Below are 24,237 nucleotides of genomic sequence, written 5' to 3'. Positions count from 1 at the left end.
CTGTGATTTAGTGGTTTATCCATTCTGTAATTTATGGAAACCACCAGAGTGATGACAGTCCGAGGACTCACCTTTGGCACTCCCAGCCACTCGTCAGCCTGCTGCATGGCCTCTTTGGCATTGTCTACCCACTGTACCTCGTCCCAGCTCTCCCAGTCTGGGCACTGCAGGTAGGGAGAAAGACAGGGAATCAAAATCAGGTTCTGGACTATATAAGCTATAGGAAGTATCCGTTGTCAAGTAACAATAAAGCAGGATGTTGTTTTCATGAATACACTAATAGTTCACCTGGGGCCAGTCCGTCCACCAGTGCTCCCAGAGCCTTGGCATTCTGCCAGTCCTGGCTGAAGTTGGTGATAGGCAGTTCGGGCACCTTGTCCTGGATCTACCCCAGCAGCCTAAGCTCAGGGGTCTGTTTCTTGGTCTTGTCCTGGCCCCCATCCTCCAGTAGAGGAGAAGAGATGGAGTAGTGTAGGATCAGGGTACACACCAACCCTAGAACCAGCGTCATATTCCCATCCACTATGGCTTTACTGTCTGTAGGGGCAACACTATATTATACCCAATTACTTTGTAATTACTAGGCTGTACACGGTAACTGCAGGTGGGGTACATAAAACAATGACTGAACTGAATCATAGGAAACTGGCCAAATTGTTTCAAGTCAGTTAAAGTATAGCTACTGTATAGTTACAAGTAATGGCACCTAGAAATAAAAAATACATACTGTATTGGTGTAATGCAACCCCATGCAACCTTATGTAAAGCGTGACCAAAAAGTGTAACATTATTTAATTAACTTCATCCTCAGACTGAACTTCATCACTGAGCCTTTCACCATCTTACTCACCTATAGACACCATCTTGACATTCTCCTGGTCCAGAAACTCCAGCCCCAAAAAGACATTATCCAGCCTCATCTGCCTGAAGGTGAGCCTGGTGTGGTACTTCCTGAACATCTTCTTCTGGCTCAAGACCTCCAGCAGAGCAATGAGAGTCAGCCTGTTGTTCAGGTCAAACTAGAGGTCACCTATAAACCTGTTCACTCACTTCAGGTGCTCATTGCACCACTGTGTGAAGGTGTTATTCTGGATCTTCTTCCATGGTGCATCGTCTGCCAGGTTACAATTGTCTTTTGTTTATAATCTGATCTGTCTGTCCCTCTGTAGTGCTGTGAGCTTTTAAAGGAGGGTGAGATGTGGCATATGAGAAGCCATAGCCTCACAGAGTTCAAGAGTTTTCGTTGGAGGGGAGGGACAAAGTCTCCCCCTCCCTGTTTTCTTAACAAAACATTGTCCAAACCGTTAGCATTTACAGTGAGGGAGTACAATGCACGGAGGAAAAACAGTCCCTCTGACATATCTACCCAGTGTCATCATCATATGGAGTCTTTTTATGGAGAAAGAAGGGTATCAGACACTCATTTTGATGACCTCACTGGGATGGAAATGTATTGATTCTTATGGATGGAGGTCAGTAAGACTATCCCTCGGGTGTAAAGCTGATCCCCAACCGGGGGACCTATGACTAACATCCAGGCCTAACTTAATATACTACACCCCCTGCCTATGTTGACGTTATTCGTTATGTGTATCAGGATAAGACTTATATTACACATATTCTTTTGATGGGCTAGCAACATCTCACATTAGGTTTCCGGTGTAGCAAAATGGTCTTGTGTCATTGAGATGGATGACGCCATTATGGTGTGTGTGTGCTGCTGTATGTTATTGAAAAATCTTGACTCTACACACCATTGCACAATACTGAAACAAGATAGTCCTCTAAATGCCAAACACATGTCCAAGTTTAAGGTACTTTTCGCTGCTTCTTCAGAAAGCACCTTTCTGATTATCAAAAGTATGGTAATACCGATCAGAAATGTCTGGAGTAGGTCAAACAACCTGGCACGATACATAGTGTCTATATGGCAAAATCAACAACTGCTCAACATGACTCAAATGCCATACTGTAGACATTAAGATTTCATACAGTCAATGAGAGGTTTCTACCATGCTGTGTGTAGGATAACAACCCAAACTTAACATGTCTAATGTCTAATATGTGGTACTACTGTATATCAGGGTAATGGAGAAAAAGTATAATGATCATGAGATTTAGAATGTTTAATTGAGGTCACACATACAGTACATTTTAGAGCAAATAGTTCAACTTAAAACTCAATTAACTATATTATCACTTTCCATATCTTTACAATATACAGTACATTTTGCACTATTATTTATATTGGAAAAAGCAATGCTTGAATTACAGTATATTTTGCAGAGAAGTTAATTGGATGATAATTCAATTGATCCTAGAGGTTTAAAATGCATGCAAACATTGATTCTAAGGTAGGCCTACTGAATAGTTAGCAGTTTATGGGCTCAAGATCAGCATTAATCTCTAGGTGTTCCTTTACCCTTTTTACCACAATTATGAGTGTATGAAAATGATCTAAGATCATTCACCATGTATTCACACATAGCCTAGGCGTTGCAATGCAGAAAATTAAAATAAATAAAATAAATAAAGTGATGCGGGCAGTTGGACCTCGAAGGCTAGAAGGTTCTTCTGCAGTAATATTATACTGCAGAAGAACCTACAGTATAATATTAGAGTCCTAATGTAAAACATAAAGAAGAAAACAAATGTATGAGTTCCTGATATTATAACTTTAGGAAGATTGAAGTTGTCTTCTATTGTACAATGTATTTGACATTCACTTCTCTAATTTCTCTCTAGTTAAACTATATAAGTATTTAACTAAAGGGCTCTCCTTGCTACAACATCTGAACATCAGTAAATAACTGAACAGATTAGGAGGAAATGGGTTTAGTGTACAGAAGTCTGACCATATGTACGTATGTGTGCATGTTTGTACTCATATATGTATCCTTGTGTGTGTGTGTGTCTGTGTGTCACACTCAGGTCCTGGTGTAGAGCACGGCAGCAGTCATAGTCGCTACCATGGCAACTGCATGAGGCACCCAGACGATCCACCCACTCTGAAATAGTGACATAAACAGAAACACTGACATCAGCACTGTCTGATAGCCTGCTTTAGCCCTTTAACAGCACCTGATTGGCCAAAGCTGTCATGGAATGCAGAGAGAGCAATGACGGTTAAAAGCACCATCTTCACATAGAGAAAGACAGGAAAAAAATCAGCCCATAGAAAGAGAGATTCTTTAGATATTAATGATCTAGGCAAGACAGGAATATGTCAGATGTTGCACTGTCTGATTAGAAATGTTAGATCTGTCATGGGGAGCCACCACTATTTCCCACAATATTTCTAAGGAATGAGACACTCTTGAATTTTGAGACCGATTTGAGATTGTTTCCATGCAGTGTGCTGAAAGAGATGAACAATGTGAGATGTAGGCCGGGTTGACCTTTGTACCACAATGTGCCAAAGCACCAATACAACAAAACCAGGATAAGGCTGATGAGTATGGCTTGGACATGCAGCAATAGGGAGGTCTAAAGGAGGGAAGGGATATCACAGTAACATAAATAGTTGGGAATGGGTGAAGTTGACCCCAGGAGAGAGGGTCAACTCATGAAATATATTGATATTGGTACATAAAATACACAACACAATATGTCTCTGACCATATTCTAACAGACTACAAGCGTGTCCAAGCGAGTCTAAATCTAGAAGCAACAGTCAAGGGTAGGGGTGGACTGAGATAAGAATTCAACCCTGGCATTTTAGCTGTGGGGAAGATACATGGAACAAAAATGGCATGGATGGAACTACAGTGCCTTCAGAAAGTATTCACACCCCTTGACATATTGTTGTGATACAGCCTGAATTCAAAATTGATTAAATAGATTTTTTTTCTCTCACCAATCTACACACAATACCCCATAATGACAAAGTGAAAACAGGTTTTCAGAAATTTTTGCAAATGTATTGACATTTTAACACAGAAATATCACATTTACATACAGTACCAGTCAAAAGTTTAGACACACCTACTCATTTAAGGGGTTTTCTTTATTTTTACTATGTTCTACATTGTAGAATAATAGTGGAAACATTAAAACCATGAAATAACATATATGGAATCATGTAGTAACCAAAAAAGTGTTAAACAAATCAAAATATATTTTATATTCTTCAAAGTAGCCACCCTTTGCCTTGATGACAGCTTTGCACACTCTTGGCATTCTCTCAACCAGCTTCATGAGGAATGCTTTTCCAACTGTCTTGAAGGAGTTCCCACATATGCTGAGCACTTGTTGGCTGCTCTTCCTTCATACTGCGGTCCAACTCATCCAAAACCATCTCAATTGGGTTGAGGTCGGGTGATTGTGGGTGCCAGGTCATCTGATGCAGCACTCCATCACTCTCCTTCTTGGTCAAATAGCCCTTACACAGCCTGGAGGTGTGTTTTGGGTCATTGTCCTGTTGAAAAACAAATGATAGTCCCACTAAGCCCAAACCAGATGGGATGGCGTATCGCTGCAGAATGCTGTGGGAGCCATGCTGGTTAAGTGTGCATTGAATTCTAAATAAATCACAGACAGTGTCACCAGCAAAACACCTCCACACCATCACACCTCCTCCTTCGTGCTTCACGGTGGGAACCATGCATGCGGAGATCATCCGTTCACCTACTCTGCGTCTCACAAAGACACGGCGGTTGGAACCAAAAATCTTGAATTTGGTCTCATCAGACCAAAGGACAGATTTCCACCGGTCTAATGTCCATTGCTCGTGTTTCTTGGCCCAAGCAAGAAGTCTCTTCTTCTTACTGGTGTCCTTTAAATAAAATCTTATCAAATCAAATTTTATTGGCCACATGCGCCGAATACAACAGGTGCAGACATTACAGTGAAATGCTTACTTACAGCCCTTAACCAAAAATAAAAACAACAACAAAAAAAGTGTTTAGAAAAAAAGAGCAGAAGTAAAATAAAATAACAGTAGGGAGGCTATATATACAGGGGGGTACCGGTGCAGAGTCAATGTGCGGGGGCACCGGCTAGTTGAGGTAGTTGAATTAATATGTACATGTGGGTAGAGTTAAAGTGACTATGCATAAATAATTAACAGAGTAGCAGCGGATGGGATGGGGGGGGGGGCAGTGCAAATAGTCCGGGTAGCCATGATTAGCTGTTCAGGAGTCTTATGGCTTGGGGGTAGAAGCTGTTGAGAAGTATTTTGGACCTAGACTTGGCACTCCGGTACCGCTTGCCGTGCGGTAGCAGAGAGAACAGTCTATGACTAGGGTGGCTGGAGTCTTTGACAATTTTGAGGGCCTTCCTCTGACACCGCCTGGTATAGAGGTCCTGGATGGCAGGAAGCTTGGCCCCAGTGATGTACTTGGCCGTACGCACTACCCTCTGTAGTGCCTTGCGGTCGGAGGCCAAGCAGTTGCCATACCAGGCGGTGATGCAACCAGTCAGGATGCTCTCGATGGTGCAGCTGTAGAATTTTTTGAGGATCTGAGGACCCATGCCAAATCTTTTCAGTCTCCTGAGGAGGAATAGGCTTTGTCGTGCCCTCTTCACGACTGTCTTGGTGTGTTTGGACCATGATAGTTTGTTGGTGATGTGGACACCAAGGAACTTGAAGCTCTCAAGCTGTTCCACTACAGCCCCGTCGATGAGAATGGGGGCGTACTCAGTCCTCTTTTTTTTCCTGTAGTCCACAATCATCTCCTTTGTCTTGGTCACGTTGAGGGAGAGGTTGTTATCCTGGCACCACACGGCCAGGTCTCTGACCACCTCCCTATAGGCTGTCTCATCGTTGTCGGTGATCAGGCCTACCACCGTTGTGTCGTCGGCAAACTTAATGATGGTGTTGGAGTCGTGCCTGGCCATGCAGTCATGGGTGAACAGGGAGTACAGGAGGGGACTGAGCACGCACCCCTGAGGGGCCCCCGTGTTGAGGATCAGTGGGGCAGATGTGTTGTTACCTACCCTTACCACCTGGGGGCGGCCCGTCAGGAAGTCCAGGATCCAGTTGCAGAGGGAGGTGTTTAGTCCCAGGATCCTTAGCTTAGTGATGAGCTTAGAGGGCACTATGGTGTTGAATGCTGAGCTGTAGTCAATGAATAGCATTCTCACGTAGGTGTTCCTCTTGTCCAGGTGGGAAAGGGCAGTGAAGACACTTGCCAGTTGGTCAGCACATGCTCGGAGTACACGTCCTGGTAATCCGTCTGGCCCTGCGGCCTTGTGAATGTTGACCTGCTTAAAAGTCTTACTCACATCGGCTATGGAGAGCGTGATCACATAGTCATCCGGAACAGCTGGTGCTCTCATGCATGCTTCAGTGTTGCTTGCCTCGAAGCGAGCACAGAAGTGGTTTAGCTCGTCTGGAAGTATTGTGTCACTGGGCAGCTCGCGGCTGTGCTTCCCTTTGTAGTCTGTAATAGTTTTCAAGCCCTGCCACATCCGACGAGCATCAGAGCCAGTGTAGTACGATTCAATCATAGTCCTGTATTGACTCTTTTTCTGTTTGATGGTTCGTCGGAGGGCATAGCGGGATTTCTTATAAGCGTCCGGGTTAGAGTCCGCTCCTTGAAAGCGGCAGCTCTACCCTTTAGCTCAGTGCGGATGTTTCCTGTAATCCATGGCTTCTGGTTGGGGTATGTACGTACGGTCACTGTGGGGACGACATCATCAATGCACTTATTGATGACGCCAGTGACTGATGTGGTGTACTCCTCAATGCTATCTGAAGAATCCCGGAACATGTTCCAGTCTGTGCTAGCAAAACAGTCCTGTAGCTTAGCATCTGCGTCATCTGACCACTTTTTTATTAACCGAGTCACTGGTGCTTCCTGCTTTAGTTTTTGCTTATAAGCAGGAATCAGGAGGATAGAGTTATGGTCAGATTTGCCAAATGGAGGGCGAGGGAGAGCTTTGTATGCGTCTCTGTGTGTGGAGTAAAGGTGGTCTAGAGTTTTTTTTCCTCTGGTTGCACATTTAACATGCTGGTAGAAATTAGGTAGAACGGATTTAAGTTTCCCTGCATTAAAGTCCCCGGCCACTAGGAGCGCTGCATCTGGATGAGCGTTTTCCTGTTGATTTATGGCCTTATACAGCTCATTCAGTGCAATCTTAATGCCAGCATTGGTTTGTGGTGGTAAATAGACAGCTATGAAAAATATAGATGAAAACTCTCTCGGTAAATAGTGTGGTCTACAGCTTATCATAAGATACTCTACCTCAGGCGAGCAAAACCTCGAGACTTCCTTAGTATTTGATTTTGAGCACCAGCTGTTGTTTACAAATATACACAGACCGCCACCCCTTGTCTTACCGGAGTCAGCCGTTCTATCCTGCCGATGTAGCGTATAGCCCGCTAGCTGTATGTTATCCATGTCGTCGTTCAGCCACGACTCGGTGAAACATAAGATATTGCAGTTTTTAATGTCCCGTTGGTAGGATAACCGTAATCTTAGGTCATCCAATTTGTTCTCCAATGATTGAAGATTGGCTAATAGGATTGATGGGAGCGGCAGTTTACTCGCTCGCCGTCGGATCCTTACAAGGCACCCCGACCTACGTCCACGATATCTCCGTCTCTTCCTCATGCGAATGACGGGGATTTGGGCCTTGTCGGGTGTCTGTAGGATATCCTTCGCGGCCGCCTCGTTGAAAAAAAAATCTTCGTCCAATACGAAGTGAGTAATCGCTGTCCTAATATCCAGAAGCTCTTTTTGGTTATAGTAGTGGTTTCTTTGCAGCAATTCAACCATGAAGGCCTGATTCATACAGTCTCCTCTGAACAGTTAATGTTGAGATGTGTCTGTTACTTGAACTCTGTGAAGCATTTATTTGGGCTGCAATCTGTGGTGCAGTTAACTCTAATGAACTTATCCTCTGCAGCAGAGGTAACTCTGGGTCTTCCTTTCCTGTGGCGGTTCTCGTGAGAGCCAGTTTCATCATCGCGCTTGATGGTTTTTGCGACTGTACTTGAAGAAACTTTCAAAGTTCTTGACATTTTCCAGATTGGCTGACCTTCATGTCTTAAGGTAATGATGGACTGTTGTTTCTCTCTGGTTATTTGTACTTGGTCTTTTACCAAATTGGGCTATCTCCTGTATACCACCCCTACCTTGTCACAACACAACTGACTGGCTCAAACGCATTAAGAAGGAAATAAATTCCACAAATTAACTTTTAACATGGCACACCTGTTAATTGAAATGCATTCCAGGTGACTACCTCATGAAGCTGGTTGAGAGAATGCCAAGAGTGTGCAAAGCTATCATCAAGGCAAAGGGTGGCTACTTTGAAGAATCTCAAATATAAAATATATTTGGATTTGTTTAACACTTTTTTTTAGTTACTACATGATTCCATATGTGTCATTTCAGAGTTTTGATATCTTCACTATTATTCTACAATGTAGAAAATAGGAAAAATAAAGAAAAACCCTTGAATGAGTGTCAGAGTGGTGTGTGTAGATGAGTGGAAGGAATCAAGCGCAGGAACCAGGATGACTTCAACCGTCTTTTTAGTAACGTTCAAACACGTGAACAAAATAGTCGCCAACCCAACCGGGTGGCGCAAAACAATTACGCACAAACACAGTGCGAAAATACACAAGAAAAGCGCACGCAGTGCGAACTCTCGGGACAAGCAACAACGAGAGAAAATTAACCATACAGAGGCAGTCTGACAATAAACAATCACGCATAACACCTGACCCAAACAAACGAAACTAAATAGGGAACATCATCAAACACAAACAAGGGACAGGTGTTACAAAGAGACAAAACCAAACGAACAAGAAACATAGAACGGTGGCAGCTAGTACTCCGGAGACGACGACCGCCGAAGCCTGCCCGAACAAGGAAGAGGAGCAGCCTCGGCCGAAACCGTGACAGTACCCCCCCCTTGACGCGCGGCTCCAGCCGTGCGCCGACCCGGGGCTCGGGGACGACCCGGACGACGCGGAGCAGGGCGCGCAGGATGACCCCGATGGAACTCGGTCAGCAGGGACTGGTCCAATATGTCCCTCCTTGGCACCCAGCACCGCTCCTCCGGACCGTACCCCTCCCACTCCACGAGATATTGAAGACCCCCCATCCGGCGTCTCGAATCAAGGATGGACCTCACGGTGTACGCCGGAGCCCCCTCGATGTCCAACGGGGGTGGAGGAGTCTCCTCAATCTCAAAGTCCTGGAGTGGACCAGCTACCACCGGCCTGAGGAGAGACACATGGAACGAGGGGTTAATATTCTTGTAATCAATAGGTAGTTCTAACCTGTAACTCACCTCGTTCAATCTCCTCAGGACTTTAAAGGGCCCCACAAACCGCCGACCCAGCTTCCGGCAGGGCAGGCGGAGGGGCAGGTTTCTGGTTGAGAGCCAGACTCGATCTCCAGGTGCGTACACTGGCCCCTCACTGCGGTGTAGGTCGGCGCTCGTCTTCTGTCGACGTATGGCACGCTGCAGATGGACGTGTGCAGCGTCCCACGTCTCCTCCGAGCGCCGCACCCACTCATCCACAGCGGGGGCCTCGATCTGGCTCTCATGCCATGGTGCCAGAACCGGCTGGTACCCTAATACACACTGAAAAGGGGTTAGTTGGGTGGAGGAGTGGCGAAGAGAGTTCTGTGCCATCTCGGCCCAGGGCACATATCTCGCCCACTCCTCCGGCCGGCCCTGACAGTATGACCTCAGAAACCTACCCACATCCTGGTTCACACGTTCAACCTGCCCATTACTCTCCGGGTGGTAACCCGAGGTAAGGCTTACCGAAACCCCCAACCGTTCCATAAATGCTCTCCACACTCTGGAGGTGAACTGGGGGCCTCGGTCAGACACTATATCCTCGGGTACCCCGTAATGCCGGAAGACATGGGTGAACAGAGCCTCTGCGGTCTGTAGGGCAGTGGGTAGACCCGGCATGGGAAGGAGACGACAGGCCTTCGAGAACCGATCCACAACGACCAGGATGGTAGTATTCCCCTGTGAGGGGGGAAGGTCGGTAACAAAATCCACCGAGAGGTGGGACCAGGGTCGTTGTGGAATAGGCAGGGGTTGTAACTTACCCCTGGGCAAATGTCTGGGCGCCTTACACTGGGCACACACCGAACAGGAGGAGACATAAATCCTCACATCCCTAGCTAACGTTGGCCACCAGTACTTCGTGCTAAGGCAGTGCACTGTCCGGCCGATACCCGGATGGCCAGAGGAGGGGGACGTATGAGCCCAACAAATGAGGCGATCGCGTACCTCGAGCGGAACGTACGTCCGACCCACTGGACACTGTGGAGGACTCGGGTCGGTGCGTAACGCCCGCTCGATCTCGCCATCAACCTCCCACACCACCGGTGCAACCAGACAAGACTCTGGTAGTATGGGCGTGGGCTCAACGGACCTCTCCTCCGCGTCATACCGCCGAGACAGAGCATCTGCCTTCCCGTTCTGGGACCCAGGGATGTATGTGATCTTAAACACAAACCGGGCTAGAAACATAGTCCAGCGGGCCTGGCGAGGATTCAGTCTCCTAGCTGCCCGGATGTACTCCAGGTTACGATGGTCAGTTAGAATGAGGAAAGGGTGTTGAGCCCCCTCGAGCCAATGCCGCCACACCTTTAGGGCCTGTACCACGGCTAACAGCTCCCTGTCTCCTACGTCATAATTCCGCTCCGCCGGACTGAGCTTCTTTGAATAAAACGCACAGGGACGGAGTTTAGGTGGAGTGCCAGAACGCTGGGAAAGAACGGCCCCTATCCCGGCCTCTGACGCGTCCACCTCTACCTGGAACGGTAAAGAGGGATCCGGATGCGCCAACACCGGCGCCGAGGTAAACAGGTCCTTCAGTCTCCCAAATGCCCTGTCCGCCTCAGCTGACCACCGCAAGCGCACCGGACCCCCCTTTAACAGAGACGTTATGGGAGCTGCCACCTGTCCAAAACCCCGGATAAACCTCCGGTAATAATTCGCAAAACCCAAGAACCGTTGCACCTCCTTCACAGTGGTTGGGGTCTGCCAATTACGCACAGCTGACACCCGGTCTACCTCCATCTTCACCCCTGACGCAGACAACTGGTAACCCAGAAAGGAGACCGACTTCTGAAAAAACAGACATTTCTCTGCCTTGACATATAGGTCATGCTCCAACAGCCTCCTCAATACTCGGCACACCAGGGCTACATGCTCTGCACGGGTAGGACTGTACACCAGAATGTCGTCGATGTACACAACTACTCCCTGTCCCTGCATGTCCCGGAAAATCTCATCGACGAAGGATTGGAAGACTGAGGGAGCATTCATTAACCCATATGGCATGACTAGATACTCGTAGTGTCCGGAAGTCGTGCTAAACGCTGTCTTCCATTCATCGCCCTCTCTAATGCGCACCAAGTTATATGCGCTCCTGAGATCCAATTTTGTAAAGAACTGCGCACCGTGCAGTGACTCCGTCATAGTCGCAATCAGAGGAAGTGGATAGCTGTACTTCACTGTGATCTGATTGAGACCGCGGTAATCAATACACGGGCGCAGACCTCCATCCTTTTTCTTCACAAAAAAGAAACTCGAGGAAGCGGGTGAAGTGGAGGCCCGTATGTATCCCTGTCTAAGAGACTCAGCGATGTACGTCTCCATTGCCTTTCTCTCCTCTTGAGACAAGGGATACACATGGCTCCGCGGGAGAGCTGCTCCTGACTGGAGATCTATCGCACAATCCCCCCGTCTATGAGGCGGCAGCTGCGCCGCCCTAGTCTTACTAAACGCCAGTTTCAAATCCTCATACTCGGGGGGAATATGCAGTGCTGTCATTAGATTCGGACTTTCCACCGAGGTCGCCCCTATGGAAACACCCAGACACCGCCCCTCACACTGGGCAGACCACCCTTTAAGAGCTTTCTCTCGCCACATAATAGTAGGGTCATGGGTCATCAACCAGGGAAGACCCAGCACTACCGGATACGCAGGAGAGTCAATCAGATAGAGCTGAATTATCTCCTCATGACCCTCCTGCGCCATCATCTGAAGGGGTGCTGTGACCTCCCTAATCAACCCAGACCCTAACGGACGGCTATCTAGGGCATGAACGGGAAAAGGCTTATCAACTGGAAGGAGGGGAATCCCTAACTCTATACAGAACTGGCGATCTACAAAATTCCCAGCTGCGCCTGAATCTACCAGCGCCTTATGCTGGGAACGAGGTGCAACCTGTGGAAAACAAACAGGCAAGGTTAGGTGCACGACAGAAAGCTCTGGGTAAGTAGGGCGCCTACTCACCTGGGGGGACCCCCCAATGCGTGACCTGCCTTCTCCCTCACCGGGGGACCCTCCCCAACACCTAGCCGCGGTGTGCCCTCCACGGCCACAGTTAGTGCAGGGACCGGGCCCCCTCGGGTTCCTACTCCTCCGTTCCCTAGCGCCAGCACCCCCGAGCTCCATAGGGCTCGGCTCGGAGGTGCTGGAGAGTGGAATGGGCGAACCCCCCCCGGGACGTCCACGGGTGGCGAGCAGGGTATCCAGCCGAATGGCCATGTCGACAAGCTGGTCAAAGGTCAACGAGGTGTCCCTGCACGCCAACTCTCGCTGGACGTCCTCCCGGAGGCTGCAGCGGAAGTGGTCGATATGGGCCCGCTCATTCCACCCTGCATCGGCCGCTAGGGTCCGGAACTCCAATGCAAAGTCCTGGGCGCTCCTCATCCCCTGTCGGAGGTAGAACAGACGCTCCCCCGCCGCCTTCCCCTCTGGTGGATGGTCAAACACAGCACGGAAGCGGCGGGAGAACTCCGCATAGTTAGTGGTAGCGGCGTCCATTCTCCTCCATTCAGCGTTGGCCCACTCCAACGCCTTGCCGGTGAGACAGGAGATGAGGGCTGAGACGCTCTCGTGTCCCGAGGGCGCCGGGTGTACGGTGGCGAGGTAGAGCTCCACTTGCAGCAGGAACCCTTGACACCCGGCAGTGGAGCCGTCGTACGCCCTCGGGAGCGAGAGCCGAATCCCACTGGGTTCCGGAGATGAGGCAGGAGGACTGACCGATGGGGATGGTTCGGTTCGTGGGGGCGTGGGTACCCCGCTGGTTTCCCATCGGTGAAGAGTGTTCATCACCCCCTCCAGGGCATGACAGACCTGGTTAATACGATCCTCCTGTCCACGAAGACGTTCCTCCATCCCGGCTGTTGGCGCGGTCGCTCCTGCTGATTCCATGGATAGATGCGAATTTCTGTCAGAGTGGTGTGTGTAGATGAGTGGAAGGAATCAAGCGCAGGAACCAGGATGACTTCAACCGTCTTTTTAGTAACGTTCAAACACGTGAACAAAATAGTCGCCAACCCAACCGGGTGGCGCAAAACAATTACGCACAAACACAGTGCGAAAATACACAAGAAAAGCGCACGCAGTGCGAACTCTCGGGACAAGCAACAACGAGAGAAAATTAACCATACAGAGGCAGTCTGACAATAAACAATCACGCATAACACCTGACCCAAACAAACGAAACTAAATAGGGAACATCATCAAACACAAACAAGGGACAGGTGTTACAAAGAGACAAAACCAAACGAACAAGAAACATAGAACGGTGGCAGCTAGTACTCCGGAGACGACGACCGCCGAAGCCTGCCCGAACAAGGAAGAGGAGCAGCCTCGGCCGAAACCGTGACAATGAGTAGGTGTGTCCAAAGTTTTGACTGGTACTGTAAGTATTCACACCCCTTTGCTATGACACTCCAAATTGATCTCAGGTGCATTCACTTTCCTTTGATCCTCCTTGAGATGCCACTACAACTTGATTGGAGTCCACCTGTGGCCAATTCAATTGTTTGGACATTAGAAAGAAACTATATAAGGTCCCACAGTTGAAGAGCACAGTGGTCTCCATCATTGGGAAATTGAAAAAATATGGAACTACCCAGACTCTGCTCCCCGTGTAGCTCAGTTGGTAGAGCATGGCGCTTGCAACACCAGGGTTGTGGGTTTGATTCCCACGGGGGGCCAGTATAAAAAAATAATATGTATTCACTAACTGTATGTCGCTCTGGATAAGAGCGTCTGCTAAATGACTAAAATGTAAATGTAGAGCTGGCCATCCAACCAAATTCAGCAACCGGGCAAAAAGGACCTTGATCCGGGAGGTGACCAAGAACCCAATGACCACTCTGACAGAACTACAGAGTTCCTTGGCTGAGATGAGAGAACCTGCCAGAAGGACAACAGTATCTACAGCACTTCACCAATCTCATCTTTATGGGAGAGTGGCCAGACGGAAGCCACTCCTGAGAAAAAGGCACATGACAGCACGTCTGGAGTTTGCAAAAAGGCACATGAAAGACTCTGAGATTATAAGGCAAAAGATTCTGTGGTCTGATGATTCTGTAGTCTGACAGAAATTGAACTCTTTGGCCTAAATGCAAAGCGCTATGTCGGTAGAAAATATTTGCAGTTGTATGCTACTACCCATGAGACCTACAGTGCATTCGGAAAGTATTCAGACCCCTTGACTTTTTCCACATTGTGTTACGTTACAGCCTTATTCTAAAATTGATTAAATAATTTCACACCCTCATCAATCTACACACAATACCCCATAAGGACAAAGCAAAAACAGGTTTTTATAAATTGAAAACTGAAATATCACATTTAGATAAATATTCAGACCATTTACTCAGTACTTTGTTAAAGCACCTTTGGCAGCGATTACAGCCTCGAGTCTTCTTAGGTATGACGCTACAAGCTTGGCACACGTGTATTTGGGGAGTTTCTCCCATTCTTCTCTGCAGATCCTCTCAAACGCTGTCAAGTTGGGAGTGTCGCTGCACAGCTATTTTCAGGTCTCTCCAGAGATGTTCAATTGGGTTCAAGTCCGGGCTCTGGTTGGGCCACTCAAGGACATTCAGAGACTTGTCCCGAAGCCACTCCTGCGTTGTCTAGGCTGTGTGTTTAGGGTCGTTGTCATGTTGGAAGGTGAACCTTCGCCCCAGTCTGAGGTCCTGAGCGCTCTGGAGCAGGATTTCATCAAGGATCTCTCTGTACTTTGCGCCGTTCATCTTTCCCTCTATCCTGACTAGTCTCCCAGTTCCTGCCGCAGAAAAACATCTCCACAGCATGATACTGCCACCACCATGCTTCACTGTAGGGATGGTGCCAGGTTTCCTCCAGACGTGACACTTGGCATTCAGGCCAAAGAGTTCAATCTTGGTTTCATCAGACCAGAGAATCTTGTTTCTCATGGTCTGAGAGTCCATTAGGTGCCTTTTGGCAAACTCCAAGCAGGCTGTCATGTTCATTTTACTGAGGAGTGGCTTCCGTCCACTCTACCATAAAGGCCTGATTGGTGGAGTGCTGCAGAGATGGTTGTCCTTCTCAAAGGTTCTCCCATCTCCACAGAGGAACTCTGGAGCTCTGTCAGAGTGACCATCGGGTTCTTGGTCACCTCCCTGACCAAGGCCCTTCTCCCCGATTGCTCAGTTTGGCCGGGCGGCCAGCTATAAGAAGAGTCTTGGTGTTTCCAAACTGCTTCCATTTAAGAATGATGGAGGCCACTGTGTTCTTGGGGACCTTCAATGCAGCTGACATTTTTTGGTACCCTTCCTCAGATCTGTGCCTCGACACAATCCGGTCTCGGAGCTCTAAGGACAATTCCTTCTACCTCATGGCTTGTTATTTGCTCTGACATGCACTGTCAACTGTGGGACCTTATATATACAGGTGTGTGCCTTTCCAAATCATATCCAATCAATTGAATTTTCCACAGGTGGACTTTTAGAAACATCTCAAGGATGATCAATGGAAACAGGATGCACCTGAGCTCAATTTCGAGTCTCATAGCAAAAAGTCGGAATACTTACAGTGGGGAAAAAAAGTATTTAGTCAGCCACCAATTGTGCAAGTTCTCCCACTTAAAAAGACGAGAGAGGCCTGGAATTTTCATCATAGGTACACGTCAACTATGACAGACATATTGAGAAAAAAATTCCAGAAAATCACATTGTAGGATTTTTAATGAATTTATTTGCAAAATATGGTGGAAAATAAGTATTTGGTCAATAACAAAAGTTTCTCAATACTTTGTTATATACCCTTTGTTGGCAATGACACAGGTCACATGTTTTCTGTAAGTCTTCACAGGGTTTTCACACACTGTTGCTGGTATTTTGGCCCATTCCTCCATGCAGATCTCCTCTAGAGCAGTGATGTTTTGGGTCTGTCGCTGGGCAACACGGACTTTCAACTCCCTCCAAAGATTTTCTATGGGGTTGAGATCTGGAGACTGGCTAGGCCACTCCAGGACCTTGAAATGCTTCTTACGAAGCCACTCCTTCGTTGCCCGGGCGGTGTGTTTGGGATCATTGTCATGCTGAAAGACCCAGCCACATTTAATCTTCAATGCCCTTGCTGATGGAAGGAGGTTTTCACTCAAAATCTCACGATACATGGCCCCATTCATTCTTTCCTTTACACGGATCAGTCGTCCTGGTCCCTTTGCAGAAAAACAGCCCCAAAGCATGATGTTTCCACCCCCATGCTTCACAGTAGGTATGGAGTTCTTTGGATGCAACTCAGCATTCTTTGTCCTCCAAACACGACGAGTTGAGTTTTTACCAAAATGTTTCATCTGACCATATGACATTCTCCCAATCCTCTTCTGGATCATCCAAATGCACTCTAGCAAACTTCAGATGGGCCTGGACATGTACTGGCTTAAGCAGGGGGACACGTCTGGCACTGCAGGATTTGGGTCCCTGGTGGCGTAGTGTGTTACTGATGGTAGGCTTTGTTACTTTGGTCCCAGCTCTCTGCAGGTCATTCACTAGGTCCCCCCGTGTGGTTCTGGGATTTTTGCTCACCGTTCTTGTGATCATTTTGACCCCACGGGGTGAGATTTTGCGTGGTGCCCCAGATCGAGGGAGATTATCAGTGGTCTTGTATGTCTTCCATTGCCTAATAATTGCTCCCACAGTTGATTTCTTCAAACCAAGCTGCTTACCTATTGCAGATTCAGTCTTCCCAGCCTGGTGCAGGTCTACAATTTTGTTTCTGGTGTCCTTTGACAGCTCTTTGGTCTTGGCCATAGTGGAGTTTGGAGTGTGACTGTTTGAGGTTGTGGACAGGTGTCTTTTATACTGATAACAAGTTCAAACAGGTGCCATTAATACAGGTAACGAGTGGAGGACAGAGGAGCCTCTTAAAGAAGAAGTTACAGGTCTGTGAGAGCCAGAAATCTTGCTTGTTTGTAGGTGACCAAATACTTATTTTCCACCATAATTTGCAAATAAATTAATTAAAAATCCTACAATGTGATTTTCTGGATTTTTTTTTCTCAATTTGTCTGTCATAGTTGACGTGTACCTATGATGAAAATTACAGGCCTCTCTCATCTTTTTAAGTGGGAGAACTTGCACAATTGGTGGCTGACTAAATACTTTTTTTCCCCACTGTACGTAAATAAGGTATTTCTGTCATTTATTTGTATTTTTATACAATTGCAAACATTTCTAAAAACCTGTTTTCGCTTTGTCATTATGGGGTATAGTGTGTAGATTGATGAGGAAAAACAATTATTTAATCAATTTTAGAATAAGGCTGTAACGTAACAAAATGTGGAAAAAGTAAAGGGGTCTGAATACTTTCCGAATGCACTGTGTAGGACTATGCCCTTGCAACAGCCGGTGCTCATTCCGCACGTGCGTCACTCCTTATCTTAAAGCCATATCAAATATCTTGGTTGTAAAATAGTTGCTATTGAGCTGAATATTAAAAATGTTCTGTACCAACAGAAAGCTGAGACCTTCCTCTCCTCTACAGTGACAAGGGGACAAAGCTTTCAAAGCTGTGTTTTCCCACAATTGCAGTTTGAAATGCTATACGATCAGAACGCATTTTTCTCTCAAGCTCATGGGGGGAGAGGAGAGAGGCTCGCTCATCACAGCAGTAGGCCTCAGCGAGAGCCTTCATTACAGGAATCATGAGGATAAAGCGCTTTACTGTTTGACCAAAACATGGTTTTAGCCGCCCCAAAATATAGGACGTTTTGAGTGAGGTGACAATGTAGAATGTGCTCTTTCTACATTTATAGGCAACCTTTCAGTTTTTTATGATCCATGATCTTGGCGGTCTAACTGATGACAGAGTCGGAGTAGATCTCTTTGCTGATGCCCCGTTTGACTTTGAATGTATGTTTGCGTGACCTCAGCTCAGCCTATCAGAAAACCGGGCCAGCCCATCTTGGTAAGGGCCAGCCGTTGCCCACTGATCAGCCAAAGGCTCATTATAGATTAGTATGGCCATGTCACCTTTCTCATTGTTTTATTTTTATATGTGTGTGTCAATTTCGACCAGCCCACACAACAACAAAAAATGGGCCAGCCCATCTGGCATTTGCCAGATGGCCAATCCGCCCATGGTCAAGGGACAAGCAGGTGGGGAGAAGGGAGGGAGCAGGTGTGGTTTGATAAGAAATGCTCTGGTGAATCCTTCCTCTCACGATTCATGTTTGTGTCAGGTTATTTCGCAATGAAAAAGATTCCAACCCTCTTGTGCTATGTGGAATGGAATTGAGTTTAGCTCTAGCAGGACTGGCATCATGTGTTCTGCTTTCCATGTCTCTAAGATTGTGTTGTCTTTGTGGGATATGCAGAACTCAGGCTAAAGGGAAGGGGTAGTCTACTACTGGTGCTGCTTGAACTCAATTTAATCTGAACTGAACATTTGAATTCAACTTCAACCCAACATTTACAAAACATAAATGTTGAAGACGATTCATGCAATACCTCTCACTCTCCTTACTGGCAGTACCGTATGGACAGTCTTGATAGTGGATAACTCACTTTGTTTCCTTTCTCCCGCTGCATCTTCAGGTCAGCTTTACACTCCCCAAGCTCATCAGTGATCGACTGCTTTTCCTGCTCAGTCGTCTCAAACTTCTCCTTCAGGTCTGACAGCTCGGTCTGTGTCTCCTCATACTGAGAACAGAGAGGTTATAAATATCACAGGCATTCATAAAACATTCAAAGAGCAAGCATAAGGTTTCTGTTTCAAATGGGATAAAACTGTGGTTGTGAAATTCCAGGCCATCTTCAAATACTTTGAACATACATCCTTCCTTCCCCCTTGCCATGAAGTGATCACTGAGCTAACACGGTCGGATCTGACCATTATGGGTTACATTATATCAGGGTATTGAACACATTTTCTGGAGGGCCACACTTAAAATGTATTATATTTCCTGTAAGTCAAAATTAGCAAAGAATAATCCTCTATCGCTTTTGCAATTTTTGATGGTCCCTGATTATCTAGCTTTCGTTTCGATGACTATTAGCAAGCTGGACAGAGTGAAGAGAGTATAAAGGTAGGTCCATTATAATTTCTACACAGTTTCGATTTGGTTTTAGTCTTTTCAATGTTTTTCACAGACAAAAAAAGGTTAAAGAAAATATATAGTATATGTATTTTAGATTTTACTCAAACTACCCGCAGGCCAGATTCGGCCTTGAGTTTGACACGTGCATTATTTACTGTAGCTTTTATAGCCTATCCAGTCATGTCAAATCACAGACCGTGATTACTTCAAGGAAGGGAGGAAGACAGCGTGCACATCCTGTGCCCACCTCTCTCTGCAGGTCCTTGGTGCGGCCGTCTGACTGGTCCAGCTGGCTCTGAAGCTTGGTGTTGTCCTGCAGGTGCTGCTCCTGCAGGGCCCCCAACCTCTTCTCCATCTCCCCCTGATGGTGCTCCAGGGCCTTCAGGCTGCTGCTCAGCTCAGCACTCTGGGCAAGCGAGCTGGGAGAGAGAGGGGTAGAAAGAGAGATGAAGAAGAGAGATGGATAGAGAAGCAGAAAGATAGAGCGAGACAGAGGTCAGGAGCAGTGTTACTTTATATGAATGATATGTAGCCTGTTGTATTCTAATCGTGACCATTTTGATGTCAACTTTATTGGTCTGTCAATAAGTGTGTGTGTGTGAAAGAAAGTGTAAAAGTCAGAGTCAAAGATAATTACGGATTTGACTAGAGTAAGGGATTAGAATAAGGGGCAGTGTGAGAGCGTTTGGGACCTTTTTGGAGTTGGGTTATGTACCCTCAACTCAGTGTACTGTATGATGTTTCTGAACAGATGTTCTTGCAAGTTGTGTTGCAGATTACAGACTGACCTGGCCAAATCCTTCTCTAACACCATTTGCTTCTTCAGCATGGCCTCTTTCTCTGAGCGCATGACTGCACTCTCATTCTGTTGGTTCCCCTTCTCCTTCTGGTGAGCCCTGAGCAGCTCCTCCTTTTCCACCCTGAGGGCAGCACACTCCTTCTGATGTTTATTTAGCACCTCTTGTTTCTCCAAGCGCAGGGACGACACCTCCCTCTGGAGGCTGGTGTACTCCCTCTGTATAGACTCCAGTTCAGCTGCTGTAGAAAACCATAGGGACGCTCATACATGCCTCAACATGGCATCATATCACAGCCTGAGTGCCAGTCTGTTCTTGTTTTCGCCAACTCCTTGATACTTTCAGTAAAGCTATTTAGTCAGATGACTTTTCCGGGCTGATTAACTGCCCAAACTAAGTTGATGTGGACATACTTTCACATGAATGCAACTGTGAAGCAAAGTTGTGCTTCTTTAACAGTTTGTCAATATACAGTATGGGCTCTATTTTAACAAACCTAACGCAATGGTAAATCTAAGCGCAGGCGGTAATGCTATAGGTTCAGGGGTGTGTCAGAAATATTTTTTGCTATTTTAACTATCACAATTATCGGCGCACTTGCTGGCGTTGGCGCGAAAGGGCTGGGTTTGGATGAATAAACAAGTTGTGGGTTTGTCAAGGCTTGGCCCCTCACTGGCCAATCAGAACGTGCTCCATGGCAAAATATGTGGTTGCTTCAAGTTGTGTATTTATTGTCTTGGAATCAACTCCAATTCCAATGTTAGTCCGTTATAGTTTGTTAAATGGCTTACAGAAACAAAATAACAAAATGTAGACCTATCTTTGCTAAATAAAAAATGCTAACTTGAACCCATTTGTAGTCCACATTGTTCTAAGTAATTGCATGGCTTCAATAGCATTCACACTGATATACGGGCTAGGCCTACTTTAAATTGCATTATGGCTGAGCATGGACATACCAAACATTGTCAATAAGCAAGATTAAATTAATTATTGATAAGAGAACAAATAATTATAATCAAATCCCCCCCCCCCCCCCCCACCCTCCAAAAAAATAATAATAATATTGTTTTAAATAGGCTATGTCACACTTACAGGCACCATCATTTCTCCCAGTGGGCATATATACATGTAAAACAACGCAGACTATGGATGGTTTTACGAACATCCAAACTTTTCACAGTAGCTGGATAAAGATCCAATATAAATAGAAAGGGAGAATGGCCAATCACCGTTATACTGCTACCAAATAGTCCTATGTTTTATGAAGGTCATCAGAACCGTCTTACAGATCAGATGGCATTCACACATCTCCAGAAGTTCCATTGCAAGCGCGCCACGGACGTTGTCACCATAAAACCAGGAAGGTGAATCATTCTAATAAGTTTGGTTGTAATAAAATGTAACGAAAAACAAGCCGTTTTTTAAAAACAACAATAAATAAATGTAAAATGTAATGACATCATAAAATGGCCAGGATAAAAAAGACACACATTGCTGTTGAACCAGTCTTCGTTATAGTAGGCCTAAGGGAGGGCTTGGGTTCTGAACATACAGTGCATTCAGAAAGTATTCAGACCCCTTGACTTTTTCCACATTTTGTTATGTTACAGCCTTATTCTAAAATTGATTACATTGTTTTTTCCCCTCATCAATCTACTGTTTTTTTTTTTTTTTTTTTGCACATTTATAAAAAATACAAACGGAAATATACATCTACATAAGTATACAGACCCTTTACTCAGTACTTTGTTGAAGCACCTTTGGCAGCGATTACAGCCTCGAGTCTTCTTGGGTGTGACGCTACAAACTTGGCACACCTGTATTTGGGGAGTTTCTCCCATTCTTCTCTGCAGATCCTCTCAAGCTCTGTCAGGTTGGATGGGGAGCGTTGCTGCACAGCTATTTTCAGGTCTCTCCAGAGATGTTCAATTGGGTTCAAGTCTGGGTTCTGGCTGGGAAACTCAAGGACATTCAGAGACTTGTCCCGAAGCCACTCCTGTGTTGTCTTGGCTCTGTGCTTAGGGTTGTTGTCCTGTTGGAAGGTGAACCTTTGTCCCAGTCTGAGGTACTGAGCGCTCTGGAGTAGGTTTTCATCAAGGATCTCTCTGTACTTTGCTCCGTTCATATTTCCCTCGATCCTGACTAGTCTCCCAGTCTCTGCTGCAGAAAAACATCTCCACAGCATGATGCTGCCACCACCATGCTTCACCGTAGGGATGGTGCCAGGTTTCCTCCAGAAGTAAAGCATGGCATTCAGGCCAAAGAGTTCAATATCGGTTTCATCAGACCAGAGAATCTTGTTTCTTATGCTCTGAGAGTCCATTAGGTGCCTTTTGGCAAACTCCAAGCGGGCTGTCATGTGCCCTTTACTGAGGAGTGGCTTCCGTCTGGCCTCTCTACCATAAAGGCCTGATTGGTGGAGTGCTGCAGAGGTGGTTGTCCTTCTGGAAGGTTCTTCCATCTCCACAGAGGAACTCTGGAGCTCTGTCAGAGTGACCATCGGGTTCTTGGTCACCTCCCTGACCAAGGCCCTTCTCCTCCGATTGCTTATTGCTTAGTTTGGCCGGGCGGCCAGCTCTAGGAAGAGTCTTGGTGGTTACAAACCTCTTCCGTTTAAGAATGATGGAGGCCACTGTGTTCTTGGGGACCGTCAGTGCTGCAGAAATGTTTTGGTACCCTTCCCCAGATCTGTGCCTCGACACAATCCGGTCTCGGAGCTCTAAGGACAATTCCTTCGACCTCATGACTTGGTCTTTGCTCTGACATGCACTGTCAACTGTGGGACCTTATATAGACAGGTGTGTGCCTTTCCAAATCATATCCAATCAATTGAATTTACCACAGGTGGACTCCAATCAAGTTGTAGAAACATCTCAAAGATGATCAATGGAAACAGGATGCACCAGATCTCAATTTCGAGTCTCATAGCAAAGGGTCTGAATACTTATTTAAATACGTTTTAATTTTTTATACATTTGCAAACATTTCTAAAAACCTGTTTTCGCTTTGTCATTATGGGGTATTGTGTATAGATAGATTTTTATTGATATAATCCATTTTATAATAAAGCTGTAACGTAACAAAATGTGGATAAAGTCAAGAGGTCTGATTACTGTCCGAATGCACTGTATAAAATGGAAAACATGCCATTTTTAAAGGTTACAACTTCTAAATACAAGGTTCACCGAAGGTTCTCATCTCTCGTTTCATGATGGGCGTGTACACGTAGCCTAGTCTGATTTAGTGCCTGGTCTTGTTCACTCTTTTCTAATGAGTCCTGCGCGGATTGAGGGAAACAGAAGACACATATGCGTTCCTGTGAGTCAAGCACTGATGTTGGGTGATCACAATCAGCGTTCCAATTAATCCCAAAGGTGTTTGATGGTGCTGATGTCAGGGCTCTGTGCAGGCCAGTCAAGTTCTTCCACACCAATCTTGACAAACCATTTTTGTATGGACCTCGCTTTGTGCACAGGGTCATTGTCATGCTGAAACAGGAAAGGGCCTTCCCCAAACTGTTGCCACAACGTTGGAAGCACAGAATTGTCTAGAATGTCATTGTATGCTGTAGCGTTAAGATTTCCCTACACTGGAACTAAGGGGCCTGAACCATGAAAAACAGCCCCAGACCATTATTCCTCCTCCACCAAACTTTACAGTTAGCATTATGCATTGGGGCAGGTAGCGTTCTCCTGGCATCCGCCAAACCCAGATTCGTCCGTCGGACTGCCAGATGGTGAAGCGTGATTAATCACTTTAGAGAACGCGTTCCCACTGCTCCAGAGTCCAATGGCGGCGAGCTTTACACCACTCCAGCCGACGCTTGGCCTTGCGCATGGTGATCTTAGGCTTGTGTGCGGCTGCTCGGCCATAGAAACCCATTTCATGAAGTTCCCAACTAACAGTTCTTGTGCAGTTCTTGTGCTGACGTTGCTTCCAGAGGCAGTTTGGAACTCTATAGTAAGTGTTACAACCGAGGACAGACTATTTTTACACGCTTCAGCACTCGGCGGTCCCATTCGGTGAGCTTGTAGGCCTACCACTTCGCGGCTCAGCCGTTGTTGCTCTTCACAATAACAGCATTTACAGTTGACCGGGGCAGCTCTAGCAGGGCAGAAATTTGATGAACTGACT

General features: G+C 46.4%; 1 protein-coding gene across 1 annotated transcript in view; it reads right to left on the bottom strand.

Moving 5' to 3' along the window:
* Nucleotides 1–2,109: 2,109 nt before the first annotated feature.
* The window catches only part of LOC311147432 (sarcolemmal membrane-associated protein-like), a 34,328-nt gene continuing 12,200 nt past the window's right edge, over nucleotides 2,110–24,237 (bottom strand). The window contains exons 6-9 of the mRNA XM_084184131.1: nucleotides 20,092–20,341; nucleotides 19,551–19,722; nucleotides 18,771–18,905; nucleotides 2,110–3,008 (exon numbers count right to left, since the gene is read on the bottom strand). Coding sequence (XP_084040257.1) covers nucleotides 2,928–3,008; nucleotides 18,771–18,905; nucleotides 19,551–19,722; nucleotides 20,092–20,341 — 638 coding nt within the window. The 3' untranslated portion in view covers nucleotides 2,110–2,927. The remainder of the gene's footprint in view (nucleotides 3,009–18,770; nucleotides 18,906–19,550; nucleotides 19,723–20,091; nucleotides 20,342–24,237) is intronic.

Source organism: Coregonus lavaretus (genome assembly GCF_964263955.1).
Source record: "Coregonus lavaretus genome assembly, chromosome: 20".
Lineage (NCBI taxonomy): Eukaryota > Metazoa > Chordata > Actinopteri > Salmoniformes > Salmonidae > Coregonus > Coregonus lavaretus.
The sequence above is the reverse complement of the archived record's forward strand: the minus strand, read 5'-3'. Positions and strand labels throughout refer to the sequence as shown.